Source organism: Danio rerio, chromosome 23, assembly GCF_052040795.2.
Source record: "Danio rerio strain M-AB ecotype USA chromosome 23, GRCz13ab, whole genome shotgun sequence".
In the NCBI taxonomy this organism is placed as follows: Eukaryota; Metazoa; Chordata; class Actinopteri; order Cypriniformes; family Danionidae; genus Danio; species Danio rerio.
This window is the reverse complement of record NC_141043.1, coordinates 28,230,461-28,256,746: the sequence shown is the minus strand read 5'-3', so window position 1 is coordinate 28,256,746 and position 26,286 is coordinate 28,230,461. Positions and strand designations below refer to the sequence as shown.

Below are 26,286 nucleotides of genomic sequence, written 5' to 3'. Positions count from 1 at the left end.
CCTCATCCACCGCATGTGTGCAGCATCCACCTGGATGACGCGACGGCAGCCATAATGCGCCAGACTGCACACCACACACTAGCTAATAGGTGGAGAGGAGACAGAGTGATGAAGCCAATTATGATATGGGAATGGTTAGGATGCCATGATGGACAGAGACCAGTGGGCAAATTTGGGCAGGATTGCCAGGGTGAAACCCCTACTCTTTTTTTCGAAGGACATCCTGGGATTTTTAATGACCACAGAGAGTCGGGACCTCGGTTTAACGTCTCATCCAAAAGACGGCGCTCACTGAGCAGTATAGAGTCCCCTTCACTAGACTGGGGCATTAGGACCCACGCAGACCGCCCCCTGCTGGCCTCACTAACACCACTTCCAGCAGCAACCTAGCTTTCCCATGTGGTCTCCCATCCAGGTACTGACTGGGCGCAGCTACATTGAAGACCTCACGATTATATTGAAGAATGGTCTCCCACTACTCACAGACTTAATTTACTCTCAAATCTCTGTTTTGTGTTCATTGTATCCATCAATTAAAAAAAAAAAATTCATGACTGAGTTTTTCTTCTTGGTCATTTCTCTTTCATATAAAAATTCAAGTTTAATATTTTGATAACTTTATGTATTCACGACTTGCGATGCAGGTGTGCGTGTCATCTGTTATTAGTGACTTATTAGTTATTTATAGATGCATTTATTGCAGAGTTTTAAAGCAGTTTAATGATTTTTATTGGATAATACGTCATTCAATGCAACTACGCATGACTTGATGTAAAGCTTAAAACCTACTAACTACGGCTTGCTTGAAGAACATGTGGTGGAACCGAAGTGAGAACAAATTTAGTTACAAACTAACTAGTGAGTGTTAAGCCCCTATTGTGGACTTTACATTTCAGTTTAAGAAAGACCTTACGAACAGCTGGTGCTACCCTATCCAGATGTTTTAAATATTCTAAAATATAAATTGAGAGTGATCACTTTTACTGTACTACATTTGTGTAATTACAAGTCAGAATAAGCATTTTTGTTTTATCACATAAATATATCTGTTATGGTGAATTAACACAGAACATACTTTGAACAGACTGTAATTTAATATGCTTTCTGTTGATTATTTGATGCACTAAAGATGGGACATTTTGTTCTATAAACTGTAAACTGCTGCGTCAGTTTTCCTCTAAAAGGCAAAGCAAACTGGAACTGAAAAAATGGTGTCAAAAATGTATTTTATGACCAAATTCAGGTTGATCTGATAACAATCTCTACGCTTCCTGGAAGTCTTTGCATGCTTGAGCCAAACCTGTCCATCACAGACCCAAGCTCAGAAAATATAGTATAGTATAGTTACTTCGCTTTGCATGCGTGTGAATCATCCCTAGAGGTGGGACGATCCTGCCGCAAATATGTCAATGGGGCGTGAGTTTAACTTGGAAATATTCCTTCGGGAACACAGGAGGACTTTGAAAATGACATTGTAAAACAAACACAGCAAGTTCTGGCTGGTGAACCTGCTTGCGTTCGCATTCAATAAACCCATCAATCACATTAGCTGCTATAAAATATTAACAGCGTGCAAAGAACGCCCTGGACGAAACAAGTCAAAATCTTTAAATGTTTTGCAGCTGCCTGAGCGAGCCATAGAGTGCATTGAAGTTGCGAGGGGTTAAACGGTGTATTCTAGAGACTGGCAGAGTTTTAATGCTCAGCTGCATGTCTGGGGCCTAAGGCTGTATCTGGCTATGAGATCTAGAGAGGCATTATTAATGAACAAAGCACGGTATTGTCACTTAGCTATAAATGTGTGGCTCTGTTAATGTGTAGCTCTGATTGACAGTGACTCTGTGTGTGCGTGTTTGTATGTGCGTGCGGGCTGAGATCATACAAGCAGACAATAGGATGAGTGTGAGCGTAGTACTCTATCAAGAGGAGGGGGAGTCGGAAAGGGAGGGGATTGGGGGGGTGTAGGGACATAATCTAAGAATGAGCGCTGTTCTGTACACTGCTTCTTTCTATATATAACCACTGCATCCAGACATGTATGCAAGGACACCATTGAATGCCTTTACAAGTGTCAGTGTTAGGGTAATGCATTACAATTAACTTGAGTCATGTAATATGATTACTTTTTTAGTTCTCAAGGTGAACGCGTACCTTGGCTCTGAGGTTCAAACAACAGAAATAAGGTCAAGAATCTTGATGTTGATTCTGGAGTCAGATCTGAATTTCAATAGTCAAGTCAAAGCAATAAGTTTCAGCATATACTATCATCTCAAAACCATTACAAGAATTAGATGCTATGTGTTTCCAGTGAGGACTAAGAGAAACTTGTTCATGGTTTTATCACCAATTGGGTGGATTACTTAAATGAACTTCTCACTGGCCTTGAGTTTTTTTACTTCACATTTCAGTGTTGACGTAAAAGAGCCTTTCATTTGTCAAAAGAGAAGCTTAATCTTATTGTTACCAACAAGCAAGCCAAACCAAGATGAAAAATATAAAACGAAAGTAACAACACATTCAGTTTCTTTTTTTTTTTAAAGTTCAGGAAGATTGTAATCCATTACTTTTAAAATTAACTTTTCCCAATATTGATGACAAGTACAGCAGTAAAACCTGCTAATCTGCCCTTTTCTTTGGAATGAGGAACTAGTTACTGCACCATGTGTTAAAAATGTGTAGAAATGTGCTGCTTCTGACAAGATTAGCCACATGTTATGGTCTTGTCCAAGATTGACAGAGTTTTGGTATAAAATTTATTCATTCATTTTCTTTTCGGCTTAGTCCCTTTATTAATCTGGGGTCGCCACAGCGTAATGAACCTTCAACTATTCCAGCATATTTTTTACGCAGTGGATGCCCTTCCAGCTGCAACCCATCACTGGGAAACATCCATAGACACTCATTCACACACATACACTATGGACAATTTAGCCTACCCAATTCACTTGTACCGCATGTCTTTGGACTGTGGGGGAAGCCGGAGCACCCAGAGGAAACCCACACAAACGCAGGGAGAACATGCAAACTCCACACAGAAACAACTGACCCAGCCGAGGCTTAAACCAGCGACTTTTCTGCTGTGAGGTGACAACACTACCTACTGTGCCAATGCGTTGCCTTGGTCAAAAATTTTTAATACTTTTAAAAAAACCTTTAACATATCAGCCACTTCAAGCCCTCTAACAGCACTGTTCAGAAAACCTTTCGGGACAAATTTGCCTTCAACAACACAGAATGTTGTTGATTTCACCACATTTTTGGCTAGGAGGCTTTTTCTCCTTCAGTGGAAACAAACATCTCCACCTTCATTTGACAAATGGAATATATATTTATATAAATATATATTTTTTGTGTTAAAGGTTTTTATTAAGAGATTTATTTAAGAGGGTCTTTAAAACCTTTTTACAAAACATGGAAACCTTTCTTGAATTATTTTGACACTTTTAATCTTGAAACATAAGAGGAATAAAGCTTTTTCATTATTTCTTTTTGTTTATTTTTTGACTTTTATTATTAGTTTTTTTGTTATTTATTTATTTGACATTTACTTTGTTATTTAATAACTTTTTGTTTTTATGGTCATTGGTTCTTACTTGTATAAAAGCAGAACAGTGTATTACTTATTTTTGTGAGTATATGATATTGTATACACAAAATGTTAATACATATATGTGGCAAAAAAAGTGCTGCTTACAGGAAGCACATCCGCATGCACATTCTGCATCTCAAATAAAGCGTGCCGTGCAAACAACTTTAAATGGTGTTATATGTTTTTGATTTCTAGTTTTCGAAGTTATACATTAGCTCAAACAACTTTATCAGTTGAGATTAAACATTAATTCTGGTTCGGTTATCAGCCATTATCAGTTGATATTGGATATTTACTGACCAACTCTGAATATTTAATTGCAAATGGAATTTTCTGCACACTGAAAAAAATGATTCTGCAAAATCATTGCAAACAATTTATATGGGTTGAATTTAAAAAAACAAATAAAATTTTGTAATGTTCAACTAATTTTGTTTGTTAAATTTTAACCCAAATAAATTGTTTACAACTGCTTAACTAATTTTTTTCAGTGTTGTTATATATTTATTGCTGTCTAAGTGCACTTTTTTGTGTATAATACATATAAATAAATTAAAATATATTTATTTTTCTTGCTAAAACTTTAACTTAAAAAGATGCTGTAATAGATTAAGCACAGTATTGGAAAAACACTGTAAAAATTGAGTTCCACACATTCAATTTGTGTTGGGTAACATGAAGGAATTAGTTTTTAAAAACATAAGTGGTTTGTACATAAAACAATTAAATTGTCCCAACAAAATCTCAAGGATTGTGTTGTTTCAGCTTATTTTAAATAGGTAGTTTGAACAAGCGAAACATTTTCTGTTTTTTGAGTGAAGGCTATATATGATTTATAATTAATTCTAATTATTTTTCTAATTAATTTTGTCTAAAACAATCAGTTTTCAAGAATTAAATGTCCGAAAACATCTCTATTTTATTCATATATTTTATGTTATGTTTTTCACAGGTACTTGGCAGATATACAATCAGATTTCCTTTGCAGATATTATTTACAATCATAAACAACTACATGAAAGGTAATATGTGAAATTTATATAAATAAAATAAATAAATACTAAAAAATAGAGCACTTAAAAATACCCCCAAATTATTTTTATTATTATTACTTATTTTGATCATTTTGACCCCTTTGCAAAGTTTTTTTCATGACTACAACATCCAGCTGTGCAAGAAAACTTATAATCTTCTATAATGTGAATTCATCTTTCACTACTATATAACTATTTTACCGGTAACTTTTATTATTTTTAAGTCTTTATTTAAAAGAAAAAAAATGACCAATAAAGATGTATGTACAATCAGTGGTGGAAAGAGTACTGAAAAATCATACTTAAGTAAAAGTACCTTTACTTGCTTAAAGACATAGCAAGTAGACTAATATTGCTCAAAGTATGAGTAAAAAGTAGCCCTTTAAAAAGTAGTGAGTATTACGCTGTAAAAGCTGATGCATTTACGTGTAATTTGTGTATGTGTGTAAACGTAACATTCTGTAGTGCATTTAATTACTGCCCAGCAGACACACATTATAAGACATTAATATTAGGTTGGATTTTGGCTTGTGATGTCAGGTGACCAAAATTTAATGTCCAGTGCCAAAAGACAAACTGTCAAAGAATGACACCAAAGTATGTTGATGTTTGGTTGATTTTAGGTTTGGTTAAAAAGTTACCAAAATCCAACATCAAGCCAACATCTTCTTATGTCATGTTGACGTCAAATACTTACATTCATTTGGAATGTATTATTTTGGCAACCAAAATCCAACATCTGATAGAGGTCATAGTGGTAACGTCCACACAACGTTAAGCTGTAACATCATTTGATGTAGATATTTGGTTGAGTTTAGGTTGGATGCTGGACACTGACGTCGGCCATGATGCTGGGTTGACATATTGTGCCTGGTGGTTGTTTAAAGCCATTTTGGTCATTATACAGTAAACATCCGTCAACTTCTCATCAGTGACATGCATCTAAACGGTCTGTGGGTCAATGCGTGTAAAGATTTTGGACATCTTGGACACTTTTAATGCTTACAAACAGTTTGCTGCAATGATAAAGCGGCCACGTCTTGAGGTAGTTCATTATGATGCAATTTACCATCTATGTGCGATTTGATTGGACAGAAATCACAGTAATAAAGAAAAAATAAAGTAGTGACAGCAGGTTGAAGGAAAGTATTGGAGTAAAAGTACAGATACAAAACTAAAAATGTACTCAAAGGAAAGTAAAAGTAAACCTTTTTCAAACTACTTAGTAAATTACAATTTCTAATAAAAAACTACAATTAAAAAATAAAACTACAGTAATTTGAGTACTTGTATATTGTTACTTTACACCACTGTATACAATAAGATGTAAAGCACCAAATATGGTCCATATTAAAGTAAATTTAAATAATAATTTGGCTATATTGTTGTTTTCTATGAATTGTCAAGTTTACTTTTCTACAGGAGAGGCTAGAAAACAGTCAAGCACTACAATATTATTATTATGTTTTTTATTATTATTCAATGGCCAGATTCTAACTGAGGAAATTTTGGGATTTAGGAATATTTGCCTAATAAATGGCAATATGCTACTTTAGGCTATTTTTTAAAATTTAAAACTTAAACAGATATATATTTATATAGTTGAAGTCAGAATTATCAGCCCCCTTCGATTTTTTTTCTTCTTTTTTAAATATTTTCCAAATGATGTTTAACATAGCAAGGACATTTACACAGTATGTCTGATAATTATTTTTTTTTCTTCTGGAGAAAGTCTTATTTGTTTTATTGTTTCATTATAAAAGCAGTTTTAAATTTTTTCAAGAACCATTTTAGGGCCAAAATTTTTAGCCCCTTTAAGCTATATTTTTTCTTTAAACCACTGTTATACAATTTCCCTAACCTGCCTAGTTAACTTAATTAGCCCAATTAAGCCTTTAAATGTCACTTTAAGCTGTATAGAAGTGTCTTGAAAAATATATAGTAAAATATTATTTACAGTCATCATGGTAAAGATAAAATAAATAAGTTATAAGAAATCAGTTATTAAAATTATTATGTTTAGAAATGTGTTGAAAAAAATCTTCGCTCCGTTAAACAGAAATTGGGGAAAAAATAAACAAGCGGTCTAATAATTTAGGGGGGCTAATAATTCTGGCTTCAACTGTATGTGTATATATATATATATATATATACCACCCCTTTCACCAGGCTAGCTACAGGCCTGAATATTGTACATCACAATATTGCAATGCCTAAATGTAAACCAAACAGTAGAGTTTTTAATAATGATCCGCCATAACACAGTGCATCCCTATTATCCGTCCAGCAGACAATGATCATGAACGCAGAATGAAATCTGAGAAACACCCTTATACAAAAGGCTATAGAGACATGCACACACCCACATGACTTGTACATATTTGCTGTTGCATCAGGTATTGTATAAGACAGCATGTGCATATTCATAACCACACACATACATGATATCTGGATGCTAATAGCATATGGATTTATGGGGTCCTATTCAGTCACACAGGTAATCTTAAGTCAACAGCACTGCAGTCATCGAGCAGAGGCCTCTATGAAGCATGCAATAGAATCCTGCAGCGCACAATAATTATAGTTCAAAGAGCATTAACAGCTTGACATCAGGGTGGAGACAGAGCATGTGTGACAGACAGAACAGGAGACAAAAAAACAGGGTGAGCGGAAGAACCCACAAGGGAGAATGAAGATGAATTAGACACACACAGAGAAAGAAATGAAACTGGTAGTGGTGTCAAACTGAAATCAGAGCTGGTGTGAGATTTAAAAAAAAGACAACTTCTAAAAAGCCCATCCACGCCTATTCACGTGAACTTGTGCAAGTACAGACTGCTCTGAATCTGATGCCAATACTGTTAACTGTTAGTGGAAAGTGGGTATGGTTTCTGTGTCTTGCTTTTGGGAAATCTGTTCAATGATTTTTTTTAAAACAAACCTACAGCCTCTTAAATGTATTTACAAATTGATATTCATATTCCCTGTTCATTTATTCACATTCAGTCCATTACATTTTTTGCTTTCTTCAGGAGAACATTAAAAAAGTTTTTGGGATGATACTTTAGTTCTTGGTGATTTTCCAGACTGCATGATTTTCAAAGTACTGTAGTCGCTTCATGGATGTTTTCACACTGCATGACTGTCACAGTCACCAATGATCTAGCCCAGGGGTGTCAAACTCAGTTCTTGGAGGGCCGCAGTCCTGCAGTTTAATTCCAACCTTGCTCAACACACTTACCTGTAGGTTTCAAACCAGCCTGAAAGACACAATTAGTTTGATCAGGTGTGTTTAATTAGAGTTGGAACTAAACTATGCAGAGCTGCGGCCCTCCAGGAATTGAGTTTGACACCTGTGATCTAGCCCATGCAGATCGCTGGAGAACTACAAATCTGCCAGCAAAAGAACTACATGTTTAGTCATGCACCACTCAAACTCCTGGCCTAAATCCCCTTGATTGCAAACAGACACAGCTTAAGCTGTTCAGGGCTAATTACACAGACTATTTATACACCTCTCAAACACAAAAACCCAAATAGCTGACTCTTATTGTATGGTTTGAGAATTACAACATGGTTCCTCTTACACTGCAAGATGGATCAGCGACAGGGGGTTTCACACAGCACCGATGGAACGACACAAACCTGCAAATGCAGGTCTGTGTAGGTCTACAGCACTGAGAATACAAGCGCCCTCTGAGCGAGCTGATGAAGGATCACGTGAGCTCTACTGGTGCTCCTATTGGCTGTCAATCAAGAAAGTCGCTCTTCATTTGAATAAATTTGAAGGATTCTCAACTTGGTTGTGTCGCTTGACAAGCACACCTTGCGTAGACAGAGGTTGTCGGAGGTCGTTCACTCTCTGTTGATCACGTGAGGTCTACTATAGTTCCTATTGGCTGTCGCTCAAGAAAGCCAATCTTCATTTGAATAAATTTGAAGGTTTCTCAACTTTGTCGCATCACTCGACACGCCCACCTGGTCCCCAATGGTCGCTGTTGCTTGCGTAGACGGAGGTTGCTGGAAGTCGTTTACTCTCGGTTAAAATCGCTGGTCGCTTTGCCACTGCGAGTCGCTCGTAGCGTGAATGAGGCTTTCCTTTACATGCCTAAGAGACGCAGGGCTTGTCATACAACCACCAAACCATTGATCTAAACGCAACCAATAGTGTTTTCAAAAACAACAAGAAATAGTTTACTTAAAAAACGTTATTTTACTCTGGTTTTTCTCTCTTTTGTGGAACTGTGCAGACTCAAACCCAAGCGCTCTGCATCAACAGCTTAGAATGTGAGCAACAGAACTGGCCACACCAGAATGGTTGTCCATATCGAGATTCGTAGATAGTGTGAGGCAAACGTATTTGGTAAAAAAAAACTAAAGTTGTTGTCATCATCATAATGCACCGTTGTGCTCATTTCACCTAGAAACTGCAGTCAACTGTATGTTGAAGAATGTTTTTTCAGTTTCACAAAACTTTAGGATAAAGCACAAACCGTCTGTCATTTCTATCATCTTTTTGCTGAGCTACAATTATATAGAGAGTTTGCACTTGCGTCAAGCCTTATGTGAGGCCATACTGGGAATATTTATATCTAAACAGCAGCTTGGATTACATGGTTAATGTACTAGTGAGTTATTCTAAACATGAATAAATAAAACATTAAAAAGTACTACTGAATACGTTGTTCTGCCAGTGTGTGCTGTCTAAACTGTGGAAAGAAAATTGTGGGGAAGCTGATAAATAGAGAAAGACTTACTAAGCAGGAAAGTGTGCATCATTTTGACAAACTGAATTTAATAGGTGGAAACATACGCATGGGCAGTGTTAAAGTAAAGCTATAAGCCAAATATTTTACTTGCTTGACCAATAAGGCCGATTGATGATATGTTGTGAAAACTCTATAGTAATTTAGCTGATGTGTTTGCTCTGTAAAAAGCCCCTCTAGTGTCTTTATTTCATTCATTTTCCCTCAGCTTAGTCCCTTATATATCAGAGGTCACCACAGCGGAATGAACCACCACCTATTCCAGCATATATATTTTTTATGCACAGGATGCCCACTCTCGCATTCACATACAATCCTTCACTACAGTCAGTTTAGTTCATCCAATTCACCTATAGCGCATGTCTAAGGACTGTGGGGAAACTGGAGCATCTAGAGGAAACCTACGCAAACATGGGAAAAACATGCAAACTCTACACAAAAATGCCAACTGGCCCAGCTGGGGCTCGAACCATTACCGTGTTTAGTCCATAATTCCATACTCCATAATTTTCTTGTGAAATACATGAAAGTAGTTATTTAACTGAGAAAATGTTATAGTAAAATAAACCATGTGTATTTTACATGAAAATGCAAATTATCCTGTTATATTTAAAAATATTTATTATTGCCGTCTCCATAGACATCCACCTGTATTTTACAAACTTCAATTTTATGTTTAGATAGTAGCTTTGAATGTCTGAAACCATTAAAATAATTTTATATGTTTGAAAACACTGATTAATTGCTATTTTTGACAATGTGCGTTCTGAGTTGGCATGGTGGCTCAGTGGTTAGCACTGTCGCCTTACAGCAAGAAGGTCACTGGTTCAAATCCCAGCTTGGTCAGTTGGCATTTCTGTGTGGAGTTTGCATGGGATTAGTATGGACATGCGCTAGAGACATGCGCTAGAGGTGCGCTAGAGGTGAACTGAATAAACTAAATTGGCCATACTGTATATGTGTGAACGTGAGTGTGTGTGTTTCCCAGTACTGGGTTGCAGCTGAAAGGGCATTCGCTTTGTGAAACATATGCTGAAATAGTTGGCGGTTTATTACGCTGAGGTGACCTCTAATAAATAAGGTACTAAGCTGAAGGAAAACGAATAAATGATAATGTGCGTTTTAACGTTTTAATCACACCAGTGTGATTGTTCACGTGAAAGGGTTAAAAATATTGATATGTTTACTTCTGTAATGTATATGTGGAGTTTATGTGTGAGGTCGCCCTCCAGCTGCCAGTATGAATAAAACAAATACTACATTTCTTCACAACACAACTTTTTAGTAAAATAAAATAATAAATAAATACAAAAATAGAACAATAAAATACTTTTCGAAAAAAATACAACACTTTATTTTCTCCGAGCATGTATATATGAATATTTGGCATTGATATCCTCGCATTAAATGACAGAAAAATATTGCAATGTATAGTTTTAAGCCCATATCACCCTCCCTGGAGACTTCTGATGATAGACTGAGGAGTTTTTGTATCTCAAAGTGCTTGCATTTTATGAATCACCAAGCTAAAAATTATATTTAACATTTTACTGACATCACTTACAACTTGAGAGTGTGTGAATTAAGAGCAAATTTGAATTTTTGGTTGAATTGACCTCTTAACGTTGCAAATTCCACTCATCAGGAGAGTTTTAATATAGGTCAGTGCAGATGCAAACATTCAAAATCCTCCACTACTACAGTATATATTCACAACGGAAGGAAATGCTCATTACATTATTAACTTACTCAGACCTCCGTATCTACCGCTGAACTTTGGAGTCATGATTGTAAAGGAGTTATTAAAGAGTGGTTTATGATATGGCACTATAGTCCACATCTTATTCTGTTCACTTCACTGACGCAGTGAGGCTGGCGGCAAAAATAAGCATTTGGCATTGGCCATACCAGGAATCAGTGCTTAAAGCTAACGTTCTGTGGAAAAAGAGTTAGTGAGGGGGAAAAAAGAGCTTTGTGCCCTAAAGCTGTTTAAGTTGAGGCTGGTTTAATCATTTGAAGAGTGTCAATATATCAAGTAAACAGGACTCACCACTGTGCAGCAGTCAGTGGAGTGTAATGAACAACGCACATCATGTTTGATTATTTTATTGTATTGTACACTATATGGCAGTTTTTGTTATTAAAGCAAAATCCTACTGAAATTGTACTAAAGCCATTGTGCTAGATATATTTATCCTTTTTATATATGCACTCTTAATTTTTTTTTATTTGAGGTTCTATATAGGATCGTTAACATTTAAGGAATATTTTCATTTCAGAAAGTATTTTAATAGTAGGAAATGATTCTTTAGATTATAAGAATAAATAAGAAATAAAAAAATGGTTCTTTGAAGAACTTTTCACTTAAAAGTTATTTAAAACTCCAGCCAGCTTTATTTTTATAAGCATGTTTAGGCTTATTACACTCACACACCCTTTCCATTCTCAAGTGCAATTATGTTCTCTGATCTGAAGTCAATTGTTATCAGAGGTGATGTCTGGAAAGGTCAAGAGGGCTAACATGACATGCAGTTACAGCAGTATTCTGCACTGTGACGCTTAACTTCATATATACTTACTCTTAAAACCATTTTTTATATCAAAGTTGATCTTTAGCCACAACATATTGATGTTTCGTAACATCTACTTTTATTTTTTATGAGGTGGGTTGTAAGCCCAACACTCAACCCCCAACCTGGAGGACCAGGACATACATGCATACACTACAGACAATTTTAGCTTACCCAATTCAGCTACAGCACGTCTTTGGACTGTGGGGGAAACCGGAACACCCAGAGGAAACCCACACAAACACTGGGAAAACATGCAAACTCTATACAAAAATGCCAATTGACCCAAGCTCAAACCAGCGACCTTCATGTTGTGAGGCGACAGTGCTAATCACTGCGCCCCATGTCACAAAACTTTATATATAAGTGATTATATATGATGATTTCTACTTAAGTTTAAATTAGTACATGCAATAGATTCCTTATTTCCATAAATAAATCAACCATGTTAATTACTATAATAAACGTGCAGTAAACATTGTTTTCTTCGTGCACTGATAACCGCTTGTATAGCCAAAGTTATACAACAAAAACCATGGTCAATCTATGGCCACTGAAGCAAAGTCAAGTTATCATGGATTAACCTACAATATGATTTGTTTTTTGCTTGTAAGAAAAGCATGACTTTTTTTTGTTAAGGTTTGTGCTTTTAAATCTCAGTCAAATGACTATTTAAAGGGTCAGTTCAATGAAAAGAAAATTCTGTCATTTACTCACCCTTCATTTGCTTAAAACGTTTTTGAGTTTCTTTCCTCTGTTTCATTGGTAAATCTCGACGGGTGACAGAAGAAAGAGACTCATGCTGGTTTAAAACCACATGTCGGAGAAAAAATAGTTACCTTGCATTTTTGTGTGAACTAGCTATCACTTTAAGAGAGCTACTAAAAGCTGAAAGTGATTTAAAAAGCGCGACCATTCACAAAATGCTACATAAATATTAAAAAGGTTTTAAAATGTCTTACGGCATTGGTCAACTAGACAGGTAAATATTACATTCTGTTAAAAGGCTGTAAGGTGGGAACAGGTGGGAAGGAGTAAACCCAGACGGTGACCATGGCAAGGAAATCGGATTTTGGTTAATATTTCATCTCAAACAAGATTTGTTAAACGAGACAACGACATTTATATACATGCATTCGCATTATTCATAGATCTTACAGAACAATAACACAAAAACAAAACGCTTGTATACCTTCTTGTGTTTGTGAAGTGACAGGCTGAGGTACACAGAGGAACAGGAGAGCGCAGAGCGCGAGCACCTGCTGTCCCATCTCGACTCGTGAGTGAAGGATCTCTGTCTGTCAGGAGCGCCTTCAGACATGCCCAAAAATACACAAAAAGCGCGCTCGAGTGGTCAGCTCGTGGTTTATATTCCTCTGGGAAAAAGAAGGTTTATTCTGAAGTAAAAAAAATATATATCCATGAAATAGCTACATCTATGTGTTTCCCTCGCGGAGTAATCCCTTTGATCAAAAAGTTCCGCTTCACAGTAGCGCCTTTCCCGTTGGATTTTCCCACTTAGTCAACGGATAATAAACTATTTACTAGGCTAAAACGAGATTAGAGGAGTGAGAAGGAAAGTTGGGAGAATGACGCAGGATCGCCACTCCCTGTGTATACACTTATGATGTGCTCATGTGGATTGGCCCGATTGAGCGCTGCTATTTACCAATCAGTGCATGAACGCAGCGCTTCCCTTCGCCTCTCCACCCTCCAGAACGCAGCGCAACAGCCGGTGACTCACAGCTGATCATGGGCGACTTTTTACCGGCCATGAGGGACACCTTTAATACCTGTAGGGGGAAGTGGGGACATTGCAACATTATGATTAAACTTTATATGCTAGGTAGATTTAATAGTTGATACTTGATACCTATTTAAAGCTAAGAAAACAGTGAGTTAAATTATACCAATCAATAATGTTTCAAAAAAACATTAGACTAAGAGAAACGTAAAAAAAATATTTTTTCCCTTTATTTTTTTTTAAACCTCATATGGCTGATTCATTTCAGATTGAAGGCTGGTCAATCCTGCATGGACGAATAAATCTTGATGCAACTCATGTTGCAATCGTCTCTACCCTAATCTTGAAAGAGGGGAACAACTTTAGATTACTTTTAAACCCACCCTTGAATAATGACAATATTTACATAATATTGGGTTGGTGTATTTTTTTATATATCAGAGAGAGCATTAATGTTACAGGATCAAATTGTAACAAATAATGTATGTTGTTTACCGATTGTCACAAATTCTATATATTGTAAACAAATAATAGTGTTTATATTGTGAGTCATGGTAATAAACCACTCTGATTTACTGTAAATAAGTTAACATTGACTTAATTGTTTATTAAATGAAAATGTTAAATGTTCATAGGACAAGACAATATTTGTCTGAGAAACAACTATTTAAAAATCTGCAATCTAAGGATTCCCCCAAATAAGAAACCTTAATGTTATTAAAAGTTAGTACACTACCTGACAAAATTCACTTATCAAAGTTTTAGGAACCACAAATAATAACTTGAATTCTCAGAAGAGGCTTACATGAAACACTAAGTCCTCTAGATTACTCTTATTTTACCGAATTAAAATACGATCATGTCTTGATTTTTAATTATTTAATTAGAACAGTAAGCTCTGACTTTGCCAAGACAAAATCTTGGCAAAGTGTAGAGTATAAAGTCATGGTGCAGTGGAAAAATAATGACTATTGTTTATGACTCCCATGAGTTTGGATGACTGCATCCAAACATTTCTGCTATGACCCAAATAACTTATTAATAAAGTTATCGGAGATGGCAAAGAAAGCTGTCTTGCAGGACTCCCAAGAGTTCATTATGATTTTTAAATTAATTTTCAATGCCTCCTCAATCTTAACCCAGATATGCTTAACGTTAATTTCAAGAGTTCACACTTAGCTGAGGATTGATTATAAAAGCTTGTTGGGCATGCTGTCCCAGGAGAGAGCCCTGAGCTCATAAGAACTTCGAGCTCGCGGCTCCCTCTCGTTTGCAAGGCGAGAGTGGAGTTTGAGCTCAGGTAGATCTCGAGAACCCCCTAGTAGTTAATGAACAGATAGTGATTGCTACTTACAATACTTCTACAATTACGATTGTATTACAATAATTACTTACTAGGAGCATGTCTATACTGCCGATTTGGATTACTCAATTAACTTAGGTTGCATGTTTCTGGACGGTGGGAGGAAACCGGGGAACTCGGGGGAAACCCATGTGAGCACGTGTAAACTTTGCACAGAAACGCCAGCTGGCTTGGTAAGGACTATAACCAGTGACATTCTTCCTGTGAGGCAACAGTGCTAACCACTGGGCCACCATGCCAACCATCTAGGAAAGGAGGAGGAATAGGGGTGGAAGGGAGGGGGGGTCGTCTTAAAAATGAAGATGGCTGTTATATGGAACTTAGGTATAGTGGCTTAGGAATCGTCTGATTGGTGAATCATAAATTAAATAATGCGGGACCAGCTTGAAGCAATGGGCAGCACAAATGTCTTGATACATTAGGTTGATGTTGCCATCTACCCTCTGCAGATCTCTCGCATGCCCCTATAATGAATGTAACCCCAAACCATGATTTTTCTTTCACCAAACTTGACTGAATTCTATGAGAATCTTGGGTTCATCTGGGTTCTATTAGGTCTTCTGCAGTATTTGTGATGACTGGGATGCAACAGCTGCTTCATCAAAAAAATCTACCTTCTGCCACTTTTCTAAATGATCTAGAAGTCAACTAGAAGTCAAGTTATTATTTGTTGCTCTTATAACTGGGATCAATGACAAGACTTTTGTCAGGCAGTGTACGTTATATTAAACAATTATTAAAATGTAAAAATACCTTGACTAAATATTCTAATGATTTTTGCTATAATTAAAAATAAAAAAGGACCCATACAAATGTACTTTGACTTTTGCACAAAACTACATCTTTGCAGTATTTCCAATGTTAAATGTAACTTTAAATGCCCCATGCCGTTCAGTCACACTTCTTTGAGATCCTTCATTATTTGGATTTCTGCACCACCTTCTGCAACATATGATGATACACTACAGCAGTGGTCACCAAACTTATTCCTGGAGGGCCGGTGTCCTGCAGATTTTAGCTCCAACCCTAATCAAACACACCTAAACAAGCTAATCAAGGTCTTACTGGGTATACTTGAAACATCCAGGCAGGTGTGTTGAGGCAAGATGGAGCTAAACCCTGCAGGGACACCGGCCCTCCAGGACCAGGATTAGTGACCCCTGCACTACAGTAATAAGCAAAGTTGACTGTTTGGCTACATCTGTTGATGAATACAGGGGGGTAATTTTGTTTAATGCTTATTTGTTTAATTTAAAAATATTTAGCTGCTATTGTACAGTACTTGGCACCATCCTAACTATACTGATTGGTTGTAATGAAAGTGAAACTTGCTGTGATGCACTCACCTGGTTTTAAACCTTGAAGCAGATGAGCTACAGCAGCAGAAGACACTGGTGACACTCCTAACAACAGCAAATTAATTAAGGCTATAGTTTCCACTGGCTCAAAAACAAACAGTAGATTAGAAAAAGGTTGCCTGCTCTGATAAATCTTCATTTCAACAGTTGCAGGTTAAGATTGGCATAAGCAACATGAAAACATCGATCCATTTTACGGTTAAGGCTACTGGTGGTGGTGTAATGTTGTGGTTGAAATCTCTTGCCACACTTTAGGCCACATAGCAAATTACAAGAAGTATTATTGCTGACCATGTCCATCTGACCAGTAATGACTTCTTTTAGCATAACGAGAGTGAAGTGGTGATTTACTTCATAGATGTGTAGCCCGCAAACCTGCAGCAAAGGTGTGATGCTCATTCTCTCATTTCAATTTGGAGCAAAATCTCTACAATGTAGATTCTATGCAAATCTAAAGGCAAATGGGAGTCCAATCCAATACTAGCATTGGGTAAATAAATACAATCTATCATAGCATATAATATATTGCAAGGACTGTAAAATGAGTTATAAATACACGTTTTGCTGTCAAAAACATTCGCCAGATCGAAAAATTCTTCATTTAAATGTCCAATAAACTTCCTTCAGGACATATAGCCAAGTAGGTTGGAGCTATGCTAATTCGGCTGGTGATAATTCTGCAGGTATCACACAGAGAGTCTAGTCAGACAGTTTTATAGCGGGTCGTCATCCGCAGGGGTTCTTGCATGGGTTTCTTGTTCACAGAGAAGAGCATTATTGTACTCGTGCCATCTCAACTGCTTAATCCCCTCATTGATGCATATAGACCGAGCGATAACAACAGGCACATTGTCAAGGCGATTGGTGACTTCTGAACCCGCAGCAGAACATGCCTGACCTCAACAGACTGTTCACTGTACAGTGCTAGACACTCACATCTGAAGAGAAGACGAGCAAACGCTTAGTAACACGCTTCATTAGTTGCATTTACTTTAATGAAGGCAGCAGCTGGCCAGTTCATCTTTTTGTACATTTCTGACAGCAAATTCCGCTTTCTTTTGGTTTTTAAACATTCCTGGAAATGTTCCTTATTGAAGGAGTAGGGGAATGTGCACTTTTTTGTCTTTGCATTGATGGTTATATTGTTCTAAATGAGTAAGTATTGTCTAAAGAGATGGTTATCATTGTCACATTGAGGTTTTACAGTTTCTGTCTTGTTATAAACTTATATTAGAATATCAGGACTCTTGAGACCTCTACTGGTGATGCAGAATATTACAGGTAAGCGCATACTGTGTAATAAATTGCCAGTGGTTGAAATCATATTCAGGTATAAGTTATTATTTTTTAATTGTGTATTTTTTTTTTCTCCTGTTATGTTTTTGCTTCATTATCATTTCTGGTTGTTGCTATTATAACTATAGTAATGTTTTTGGATATAGCATATATCTGAATTGTTGTACTATTACTTTATGTAATGTTTCAAAGCTATATTAAAAAAAATATTCAGGTATAAGTAGCTTCACAAAAAATGTAGTTCAGGTAGTGTAAAAGTATCTGTTGTAAACATTACTCAAAGTATGAGTAAAAAGTAGCCCTTTAAAATAAGTACTCAAGAGTAGTGATGTTGTGAAAGGCTAATGCTTTTATATGCAGTTTGTGCTGGTGCGTGTAAACGAAACATTCTGTACGTTTAGTTACTGTTTAAGACTATATTTGGCAATTTTCAGACCGTCTAAACAGTCTCTGGATCATTGTGTGTAAAGATTTTGGACATCTTCTTGGACACTTTTAATGCTTTGAAACAGTTTGCTGCATTTACAGTATATAGCGCCCATGTCTTAATGTAGTTCAGTATGATGCAATTTACTTTCTATGTGCTATTTTATTGGACAGAATAGGACACCGAGACCTCAACTGGTGATGCAGAACATTACAGGGAAGTGCATACTGTACAATAAACAGCCAATGGTGGAAAGAGTACTGAATAATCATACTCAAGTAATGTACTATTACTTGCCCAAAAATGTAGTTAGAGTAAAAGCATGTTGCAAACATTACTCAAAATGAGTAAAAGGTAGACTTTTTAAAAGTACTCAAGAGTAGTGAGTATTATGCTGTGAAAGGCTAATGCTTTTATATGCAGCTTGCGCTGGTGTATGTTAACCCAACCCGTTTGTACATTTAGTTGTTGCAATTTTCAGACTGTCTAAACCAGGGATGTCCAAACTCGGTCATGGATGGCTGGTGACCTGCAGATTTTAGCTCCAATTTGCTTCAACACACCTGCAAGGATGTTTCTAGAAAGCCTAGTAAGAGCTTGATTAGCTAGCCCAGGTGTGTCTGATTGGGGTTGAAACTAATCTTTGCAGGACACCGGCCCTCCAGGACTGAGCTTGGACATGCCTGCTCTAAACAGTCTTTTTGGGTCATTGTGTGTAAAGACTTTGTACATCTTCTTGGACACTTTTCATGCTTTTAAACAGTTTGCAGCATTTATATAGCACCCATGTCTATGGAATCACAGGACTGATTTGTGTACTCTGTAAATCACCACAGACAAGAAAAAATAAAGTGACTGCAGGTTGAGTAGTGGAGTAAAAGTACCAATACAGCGCTAAAACGTAAAAGCATACTTTTTTAGAAACTACTTAGTAAATTACAATTTCTGAGAAAAACTACTCAATTACAGTAATTTGAGTATTTGTAATGTGTTACTTTGCACCAGTGTAAACAGCAGCGATATTATTATTCACCCAGAAATAAAAATTCCCTCATCGTAACATCACCACGACTCATTTCCAAACTAGTTTGACTTTCTTTATTGGGTTGAACACATAATACATTTTGAAGAATGTTAATACTGGAAACTATTGATTCCATAGTATTTGGTTACCAGTTTCTAAAATTATTCAGAATATCATAAAAATAACAACAACAAAAAAAAAGACAAATGGTTTGGAACAAGTCAAGACTGAGTAAATTATGATGGAATCTTCATTTTTGGTTAGTTTTTGTTTTGTTTTTTTGGTCAATTTTTTTTCAATTAAAGTGCTTTAAAAATACACAACACAACAGTTATGGGCTTATATCATTTTAGATTCTAATATGTAATTTTATTTTATATAATTTTGTTTAGCAAAGATAAATTTAACAGTCCTAAAAATGAAAGTAAACAACTGTAAAAAAAAAACAGTTTTTGTCGAAGTTTGTTTTTAAAAACTCCACTAATTTATTTTTTATATTTATAATTATTGATCACCAAACAAGTATATGAATATCATTTTAAAGGATCACTGGTTATTGAAAACTGTAGTAGTGATCCTAAAAATTCAGCTTTGTATCCCAGGAATAAATAGCATTTTAGAATAAATTTAACAAGATAAGGTATTGCTAATTGCAATAATATTTCACAAAATTACAATAAGTATAAAAATTTATACATCATAAAATGTGGGATTCAGTCTTTGTTTCTAAAACTCCATAAAGACTTACAGTGTTGTTCAATTTCTGAAGATTTGTAAGTTTGTTTCTCTCTCTTTACATCCATTGCAATGTCGTTTTCAAACGTTTTTGATGTCACCCTTGTTTCATTCTTTATTTTACATTTTGCACAGATTATTGTTTCATGATGGGTTTGTCTGTCTGTTCCTTGTTTTTGTCTTTGCATAAACTATAATAAAAAACTGTATATATATATATATATATATATATATATATATATATATATATATATACATACATACTGTACATGGCAATGACACCTTTTTTTGCATGTGGTCACGACAAAACAATTCTTTACACCTTTATATTTACTGTAACATCTGATGTTTATTTTTGATTAGTTACAAAACATAAATAGAATCAACAGTTGAATTAGTTACAATTTACAGTCGCTAAATCACCAGCAATAAGTTTAGTCCTCTAGAGATTATTTTCACTTAAATAACCTTTAATTATTGGTGGTCAGTTGAGTAATTCTGGGGTCCCCCTGGTTTTACCGTACAACTTCACCCAAAACACGCTCCACTGTGGAAATGGTTTGGCTTAAAATATTCCCTATCACTTGTATCTAATTAAAATCCTTCTTAAACTGCCACAATCTTAGTAGAAGAAACATGTAAAGTTGGAAGCCAGGGGAACTCGAGAAACCGTTTAGGACCTGTGTCTTACCAGATAACCACAGCTTTCTGAACACTGATCAGTACACAATTTTACATTTTTACAACCCCCTTTTTTAAATACAAAAATAATGCTTTCTTTTTAGATTACATTTTGGTAACACTTCAGCAGAGGGCCATCTTTACATTTCTTATTTGTACAGCTCAAATGGATAATGTTTGAGTTTTCTCAGACACAACAGCCTTTTTTTATTCACCACTACTGTACTTTTGCTTTTACTGTGAGCAGGTGGGTCTTGAAAAAAAAGACATAAAATACTGGAAACTGAATGATCACAACCCTGATTAGGCAGCAATTATGTTGACTCTCTTTTATAACATCCACAAGCATCTGAACAATTTAAAAAAACTTCACAAAACAAATCGGTTCCTCATTTTTTGTGCACTTACAATACATTCCATCCTGTCTGTCTTTCACCTACTTACTGAAAAACAGTTATACAAAGCCCCCATTACTTTTTTTCAACAGAACATTAACAAACACAGTCAGTTTTCTGTATATGGGCTTTGCAGGTTTATGAACGACACTCGATGAGAAACTGCTCCTATAAATCTATAGTAGTCTGACAGAGTTATGTAGCTGCTGATTTAAAGGCTAGGAATTAAAGGCTTAGTTCACCAAAAAAAAAAGATGATGTAATTACTCACCCTCAAGTCTTTCCAAACCCGTTCATCTTTGAAACACAAATTAAGATTTCTTTTTAGGTGAAATCTGAAAGCTCCATTATCCTCCATAGACAGCAAAGTTCCTGTCCTGAAACATATCAAAACACATTCTCAAAGCCGACCATATGCCTTCAGAGGTTCAACTGAAATAGTATCTAGCTATGAGAATACTTTTGTGAAAGCATTAAAAAAAAAAATTAGATCTCGGTGTCAGCATAGGGCGCGTTTAAGAGCACAGCTCTCTTGTACTGACACTGCGAATCTGAGATAAAGAAACTATTGAATAAAGTGATTATATTTGTTTTGTGCACAAAAAGTATTCTTGTAGCTTGATAATATTCTGATTGAACCACTAAAGGCATATCATTTGTGTTATTAGGCAAATACCTTTTTGACATTTTTCTGTACTTTGAGTCTTGCTGTCTCTCTATGGAGGATGAGCGAGCTCTCAGATTTCACCTAAAATATCTTCATTTGTATTCTGAAGGTGAATGAAGGTCTCAGGAGTCTGGAACGAAATGAGGGTGAGTAATTAATAACATCAATTTTAGGCAAATGGACACTTTGAAAAGATGTGTGTTCAATTTAGTTATCAGACTATTCAAAGATGTAAATTACATTTTTTTTTTTCAAGAATTTTTTGTTATATCTGAATCCGTGGTCTTAGTGAGTCATAAAATGCAATTAAACCAGCACTAAATAAAATTAGGCAACCAATGTCATAATTAATTGTACGTTTCTTGCACAGACTGATCACATCACATAATTGTATGTAGTTTTGCCTGTAGGTTTTTTTTTTTTTTTTTAAATAAATGAATCACCAATGATTACGATTTCACCGTCTTCAAAATGTCACTGAAAAAAAGGACCTAGATCTGATTAAATGAATGAATCGTCAATGAGTTAGTACATTTAAAACCAATTTTTCTTTTTTTTTTTTGGATAAACTATTCCTTAATTTAAATCTCATACAAACTTTATGATCAGAAAAAAAAAAAAAACTATTGTAGAAAGGCAACCCATTTCTGAAAATCCTCCCAATCATAAATGATCTTGGCAGTTACGCATATGTACATATATATTATTTCCACCAGAGTTTATGGAGGAATCTGTTTTTTTGCCAGTGTTTTGCTGATGCGCTGCTTTCACGAAAAGCAAACTCACAGTCGACAGACCACAGCTGGATGTGCACGGCAGCAGGTTCATACGGGACTGTGCAAAAAGAAAATACACAAGGACAAGAACAAGCTGCGTTCACTTCACTAGAGCAGTCCAAACAGCCATCTAGTCTTGCACTCCTCACCATGGGACTAATGTTAATAGTGTAAACCTTAAAAGTATGAACGCCCGCTAAGACAGAGAGGAAAATACTGCAATCATATTAGCTACTTTCATTTGAAATCAAATGAAAAAGTATTAAAATCGTTTTTTTTTTTCTTACAATTAAAATTGTATAATTTGAAAAAGGAATTAGTCGATGGCTATTTACTTTACTCTAGAAAAAATCTCGGCTAGATCTAAAACGTTACCGCTATTTATTTTTGTAAAATATAATACATGAGGAGCATGCCTTATCCGTGCACAACAGGTGTTTTTTCGAATGTAGCTACGATGATGGTTGCAAGGTTAGCATGCTCTGCGCTGGAACATGCGTTGGATTTCGCTTCAGGCTCAAATTGTTGTGCTATATCAAGATGTCTCTTTTGCTGTTGACGTCTGGTTGTTGTTGTCGCTTCTGTGCTTATATATAAAAAATATCTCTTTTAAGCTATACAGATCCACGTCACAACAACAGAGAAAAGGTGAATTTAAATATCAGTTACTAATTGCACTTTTTAAAAAGAAAAATCAAAGAGTCTTTCCTTTTGAAGCACTGATAAATAAAAACAAACAGGATCATTTCTCATGTCAAAAAATGTCTCTATATAGGGCAAGTTCAAGTCGGATATAAAACTTGACGGTGTGGAAACACACAGAGGATATGTATCGGAAAAAGAAAAAAGCAACACAAACGCACGCGCACACAAATACACACACTACAGTATTTATACAACCCCATACCCACACACACACACCAACAGGCAACCGCTTGCTACTGGAGTCCGTACTGTACAAGATGTACATCAGTATCCGCTCACTGCTGTCCTAAAGGAAGGGTGGACGTGGAGGGTTTGGGGTGAAGTTTGGCACTGGAGGTGGAACAGGAGGATGAGGAGCAGGAGGAGGAAGAGCATGAGCAGAATACAGCGTCTGGATTGGTTGGGGGCGGTGTTTGTCCTGCTGCAGGCACCGGGAGCTGGGCCTGCTGCAGGGGTGAAGGGCCGTACTGCAGGGGCTGACGGTGCGGGCCGGGTTGTGGATGCACGTTCTGCTGGGGTAGAGGAACGATAGGGAATTGCGTCGGAGGCGGCTGTGTTTGTCCACTAATGGCGCTATAGGGGGTGGATGTCATGGTGGTCATGCTGACTGATACAGGCGTACTTAAAGGGGCCCCGGAAAACCAACCCGACGAAGCTGTTGTCTGCAAAAAACAAACAATATTATTAGTGTATTATTTGTTTTTTAGTTTTATTATTACAAATATTTACTGAAGAGGAATTCAAAACTCTCTCTTCTAGAAAACAAATAAATATACAAGCCATTTCATTTAGAAACAAATGTAAACTAGGTAGCCCGAAAAATAATTAAACATTTAAAAACTTTATAGACACATATTTTAGTATAAACAATCCCTTTAAAATGAAAACTATTTGGTATAGAACAAAAAAATATATATGAACAATAAAACAAACTGTTATGGCATAGATTATACAAGGATTTATTATAAACATCAAGTATAAAGAAATGTACTGCATATAAAGAAATATATAGTAATGTTCTTTATCAATTTGCTTAAAGTTAATTGCAAATACAAGTCCCAGCATATTTCATTTAGGGGGAAAAAAATCTGGCACTAATTTAATAAATACATGACACTGAGCATGTGGCTCTCTGCAGAAAAATGCCCACAGCAGAAAAATGGTTCAAGCTATTTTTATACTGTATGCACATCTACTATACTGTGGCACACTTTTATATGTGGAGTCTGTGAGTCTAAGAAACAGTAATATCATTAAATTAGATGGAGTAAAAAGTATTCAGTTATTAGGAATCTTTTTCCACCAGTGGCCTTACGATGCAGCCACAATTACTGGTGTTTTTCACAGTAAAAATGATGTTATTTAAACCAAACAATCTGAAATTTGATGTTAGGGTAAAACTTTGACAATTTACACTCTTAAAAATTTCAAAAAATGACAGAGGATGGAGCTATATACACTAATAATGTGACAGCAAAATACTCCTACAGCCTAATCTGCATAATCGTGTTTGAGAGTTTGCATCTGGTGCTTCACCTCAGCAGGCTGGCTCCATCCACCCAACTCCTGCACTTGTTGGATCTGTTTAATCTGATTCAGCGAAGGCTTGGGCTGAACTGGACAAACAGTTTCCTTTGACCACTCATCGACAAGTTTATGCAGCTCATCTGTGAATGTGCTCTTTCTGTTGCCAGAACCCTGGGCTGAAGGACTGTGGTCTGAAAACAAGAAATTGGAAAGTTACAAAAGACAATGAATTGTGATTAGCTACAAAAATTGAGAAAAAACAAATGGAGAATCTTTAAAATGGTTTGATCAAAATTTCCAATATTGCAAAATATTACAATACATGCTATTATGATTTAATAGTTATTTCCATGTTAGTATATAAATATATATTTTTTTCTGTAATGGCTATATTTTCAATAGGCTGTCTTCAATAGGCTTATTTGGTGCTCAATTTTTTTAGATTTACTATTTTACAAGTTAAAAACAGTGCTGCTTAAATATTTGTGGAAATCTTGACCCCCACCACCCCCATATTTATTAATAAATAGAAAGCTCAAAAGAACAACATTAATTTGAAAACAATAATTGTTTACAGTATTGCAAAGATTTTTACAGTCCCTTTTGATTAATTTAATCCACCCTTAATGAACAGATGTATGTTTTTTATACAACAGCAAAATGATTATTAAATAAAATCCAACTGATTCCACATTTATAACTAGCATAACAATTTGGAGATCTAAAAATGCGATCTGTTCACCAGCTTAAGTACCTCTGTTAGATGTCAGGGATTGTGATTTCTCTGGCTTGCAGTGTGAATGTAGCCGGCTTTGCTCCCCACCGGAATAACTGCTAGACTGCTGAAGACTCCCTGAGTGTTTGTATTTTCAAAAGCAAGAGCAAAGTACGTTATTAATCACAAAAAAGGTCACTCAATCTGATTGGCACCTAATTTTTAAAGATGGCAGTACCTTGGTGTGCGACTCCGTTGTTATCCATGTGAGAGTGCGGCCGAGGCCGGAGCTTGGCTTTGGCGGGTCGGGGTCTGCGCGGGGAGATAGCGAGGGGTGCGGAGGGCAGAGGAGAGGTGCGGGACAGGCTCATAGACATTGGCTGTCTGTGGTCTTTGAGAGAGCGGAGCTGCTTGTACAAATCCTGTAGTTCTCTGTTCTGCTGTGCCTGCAGGGACACCACCTCCTTGATGTGTCTACAGAGAGAAAGAACAGTCAGTATGAAGCAATTATGGAATGGAAAAATAAAACAGCAGTGCGCAATCCGCATGTTAAGTCTCACGTCATATGTCACAGTTTCAGTGTCTAAATGCTCTATCAGATGACAAAAGGGAATAAATAAATTGTACTAATATACACTCAGAGTGCTGTAATACTATTGAACATTATGTTCATTATGTTTATATCTATTCCTAATCCAAGATGGCCAAACAAGGATTTATCTTTTATAAATAGTAGAAATACTGGCCTCTTGGTCTATACGTGTAGCTTATAATGCCATTTTTGTAAAAGAACAGCTTTAAACGAGCCCTATTATGGATTTTCGAAAATAACCTTTTATGCAGTGTAAAAGCTCTTACTGAATGAAAATATCCAGATGAGCTTTGCGGGTCCACCATGGTAAATTTCAAAATAG

General features: G+C 36.1%; 2 protein-coding genes across 10 annotated transcripts in view; both read right to left on the bottom strand.

Moving 5' to 3' along the window:
• erbb3b (erb-b2 receptor tyrosine kinase 3b) overlaps positions 1-13,550 on the bottom strand; it is a 57,627-nt gene extending 44,077 nt beyond the window's left edge. For 4 of the 5 annotated variants that reach the window (XM_087305704.1, XM_087305705.1, XM_087305702.1 and 1 more), the window contains exon 1: positions 13,152-13,550. Coding sequence is in view for 3 of the 5 variants with exons in the window: in XM_087305702.1 (XP_087161828.1) it covers positions 13,152-13,230 (79 nt within the window). In the remaining 2 variants the exon portion in view is untranslated. 5 annotated transcript variants of the gene reach the window in all.
• Positions 13,551-20,235: 6,685 nt separating this feature from the next.
• Positions 20,236-26,286, bottom strand: part of wnk3 (WNK lysine deficient protein kinase 3) — a 77,153-nt gene continuing 71,102 nt past the window's right edge. For 4 of the 5 annotated variants that reach the window (XM_087307143.1, XM_087307144.1, XM_087307145.1 and 1 more), the window contains 4 exons: positions 25,611-25,846; positions 25,412-25,510; positions 24,667-24,848; positions 20,236-23,792 (listed from right to left, as the gene is read on the bottom strand). In XM_087307143.1, coding sequence (XP_087163269.1) covers positions 23,406-23,792; positions 24,667-24,848; positions 25,412-25,510; positions 25,611-25,846 — 904 coding nt within the window. In that variant the 3' untranslated portion in view covers positions 20,236-23,405. The remainder of the gene's footprint in view (positions 23,793-24,666; positions 24,849-25,411; positions 25,511-25,610; positions 25,847-26,286) is intronic. The other variant, XR_015523599.1, reaches the window with a different exon arrangement.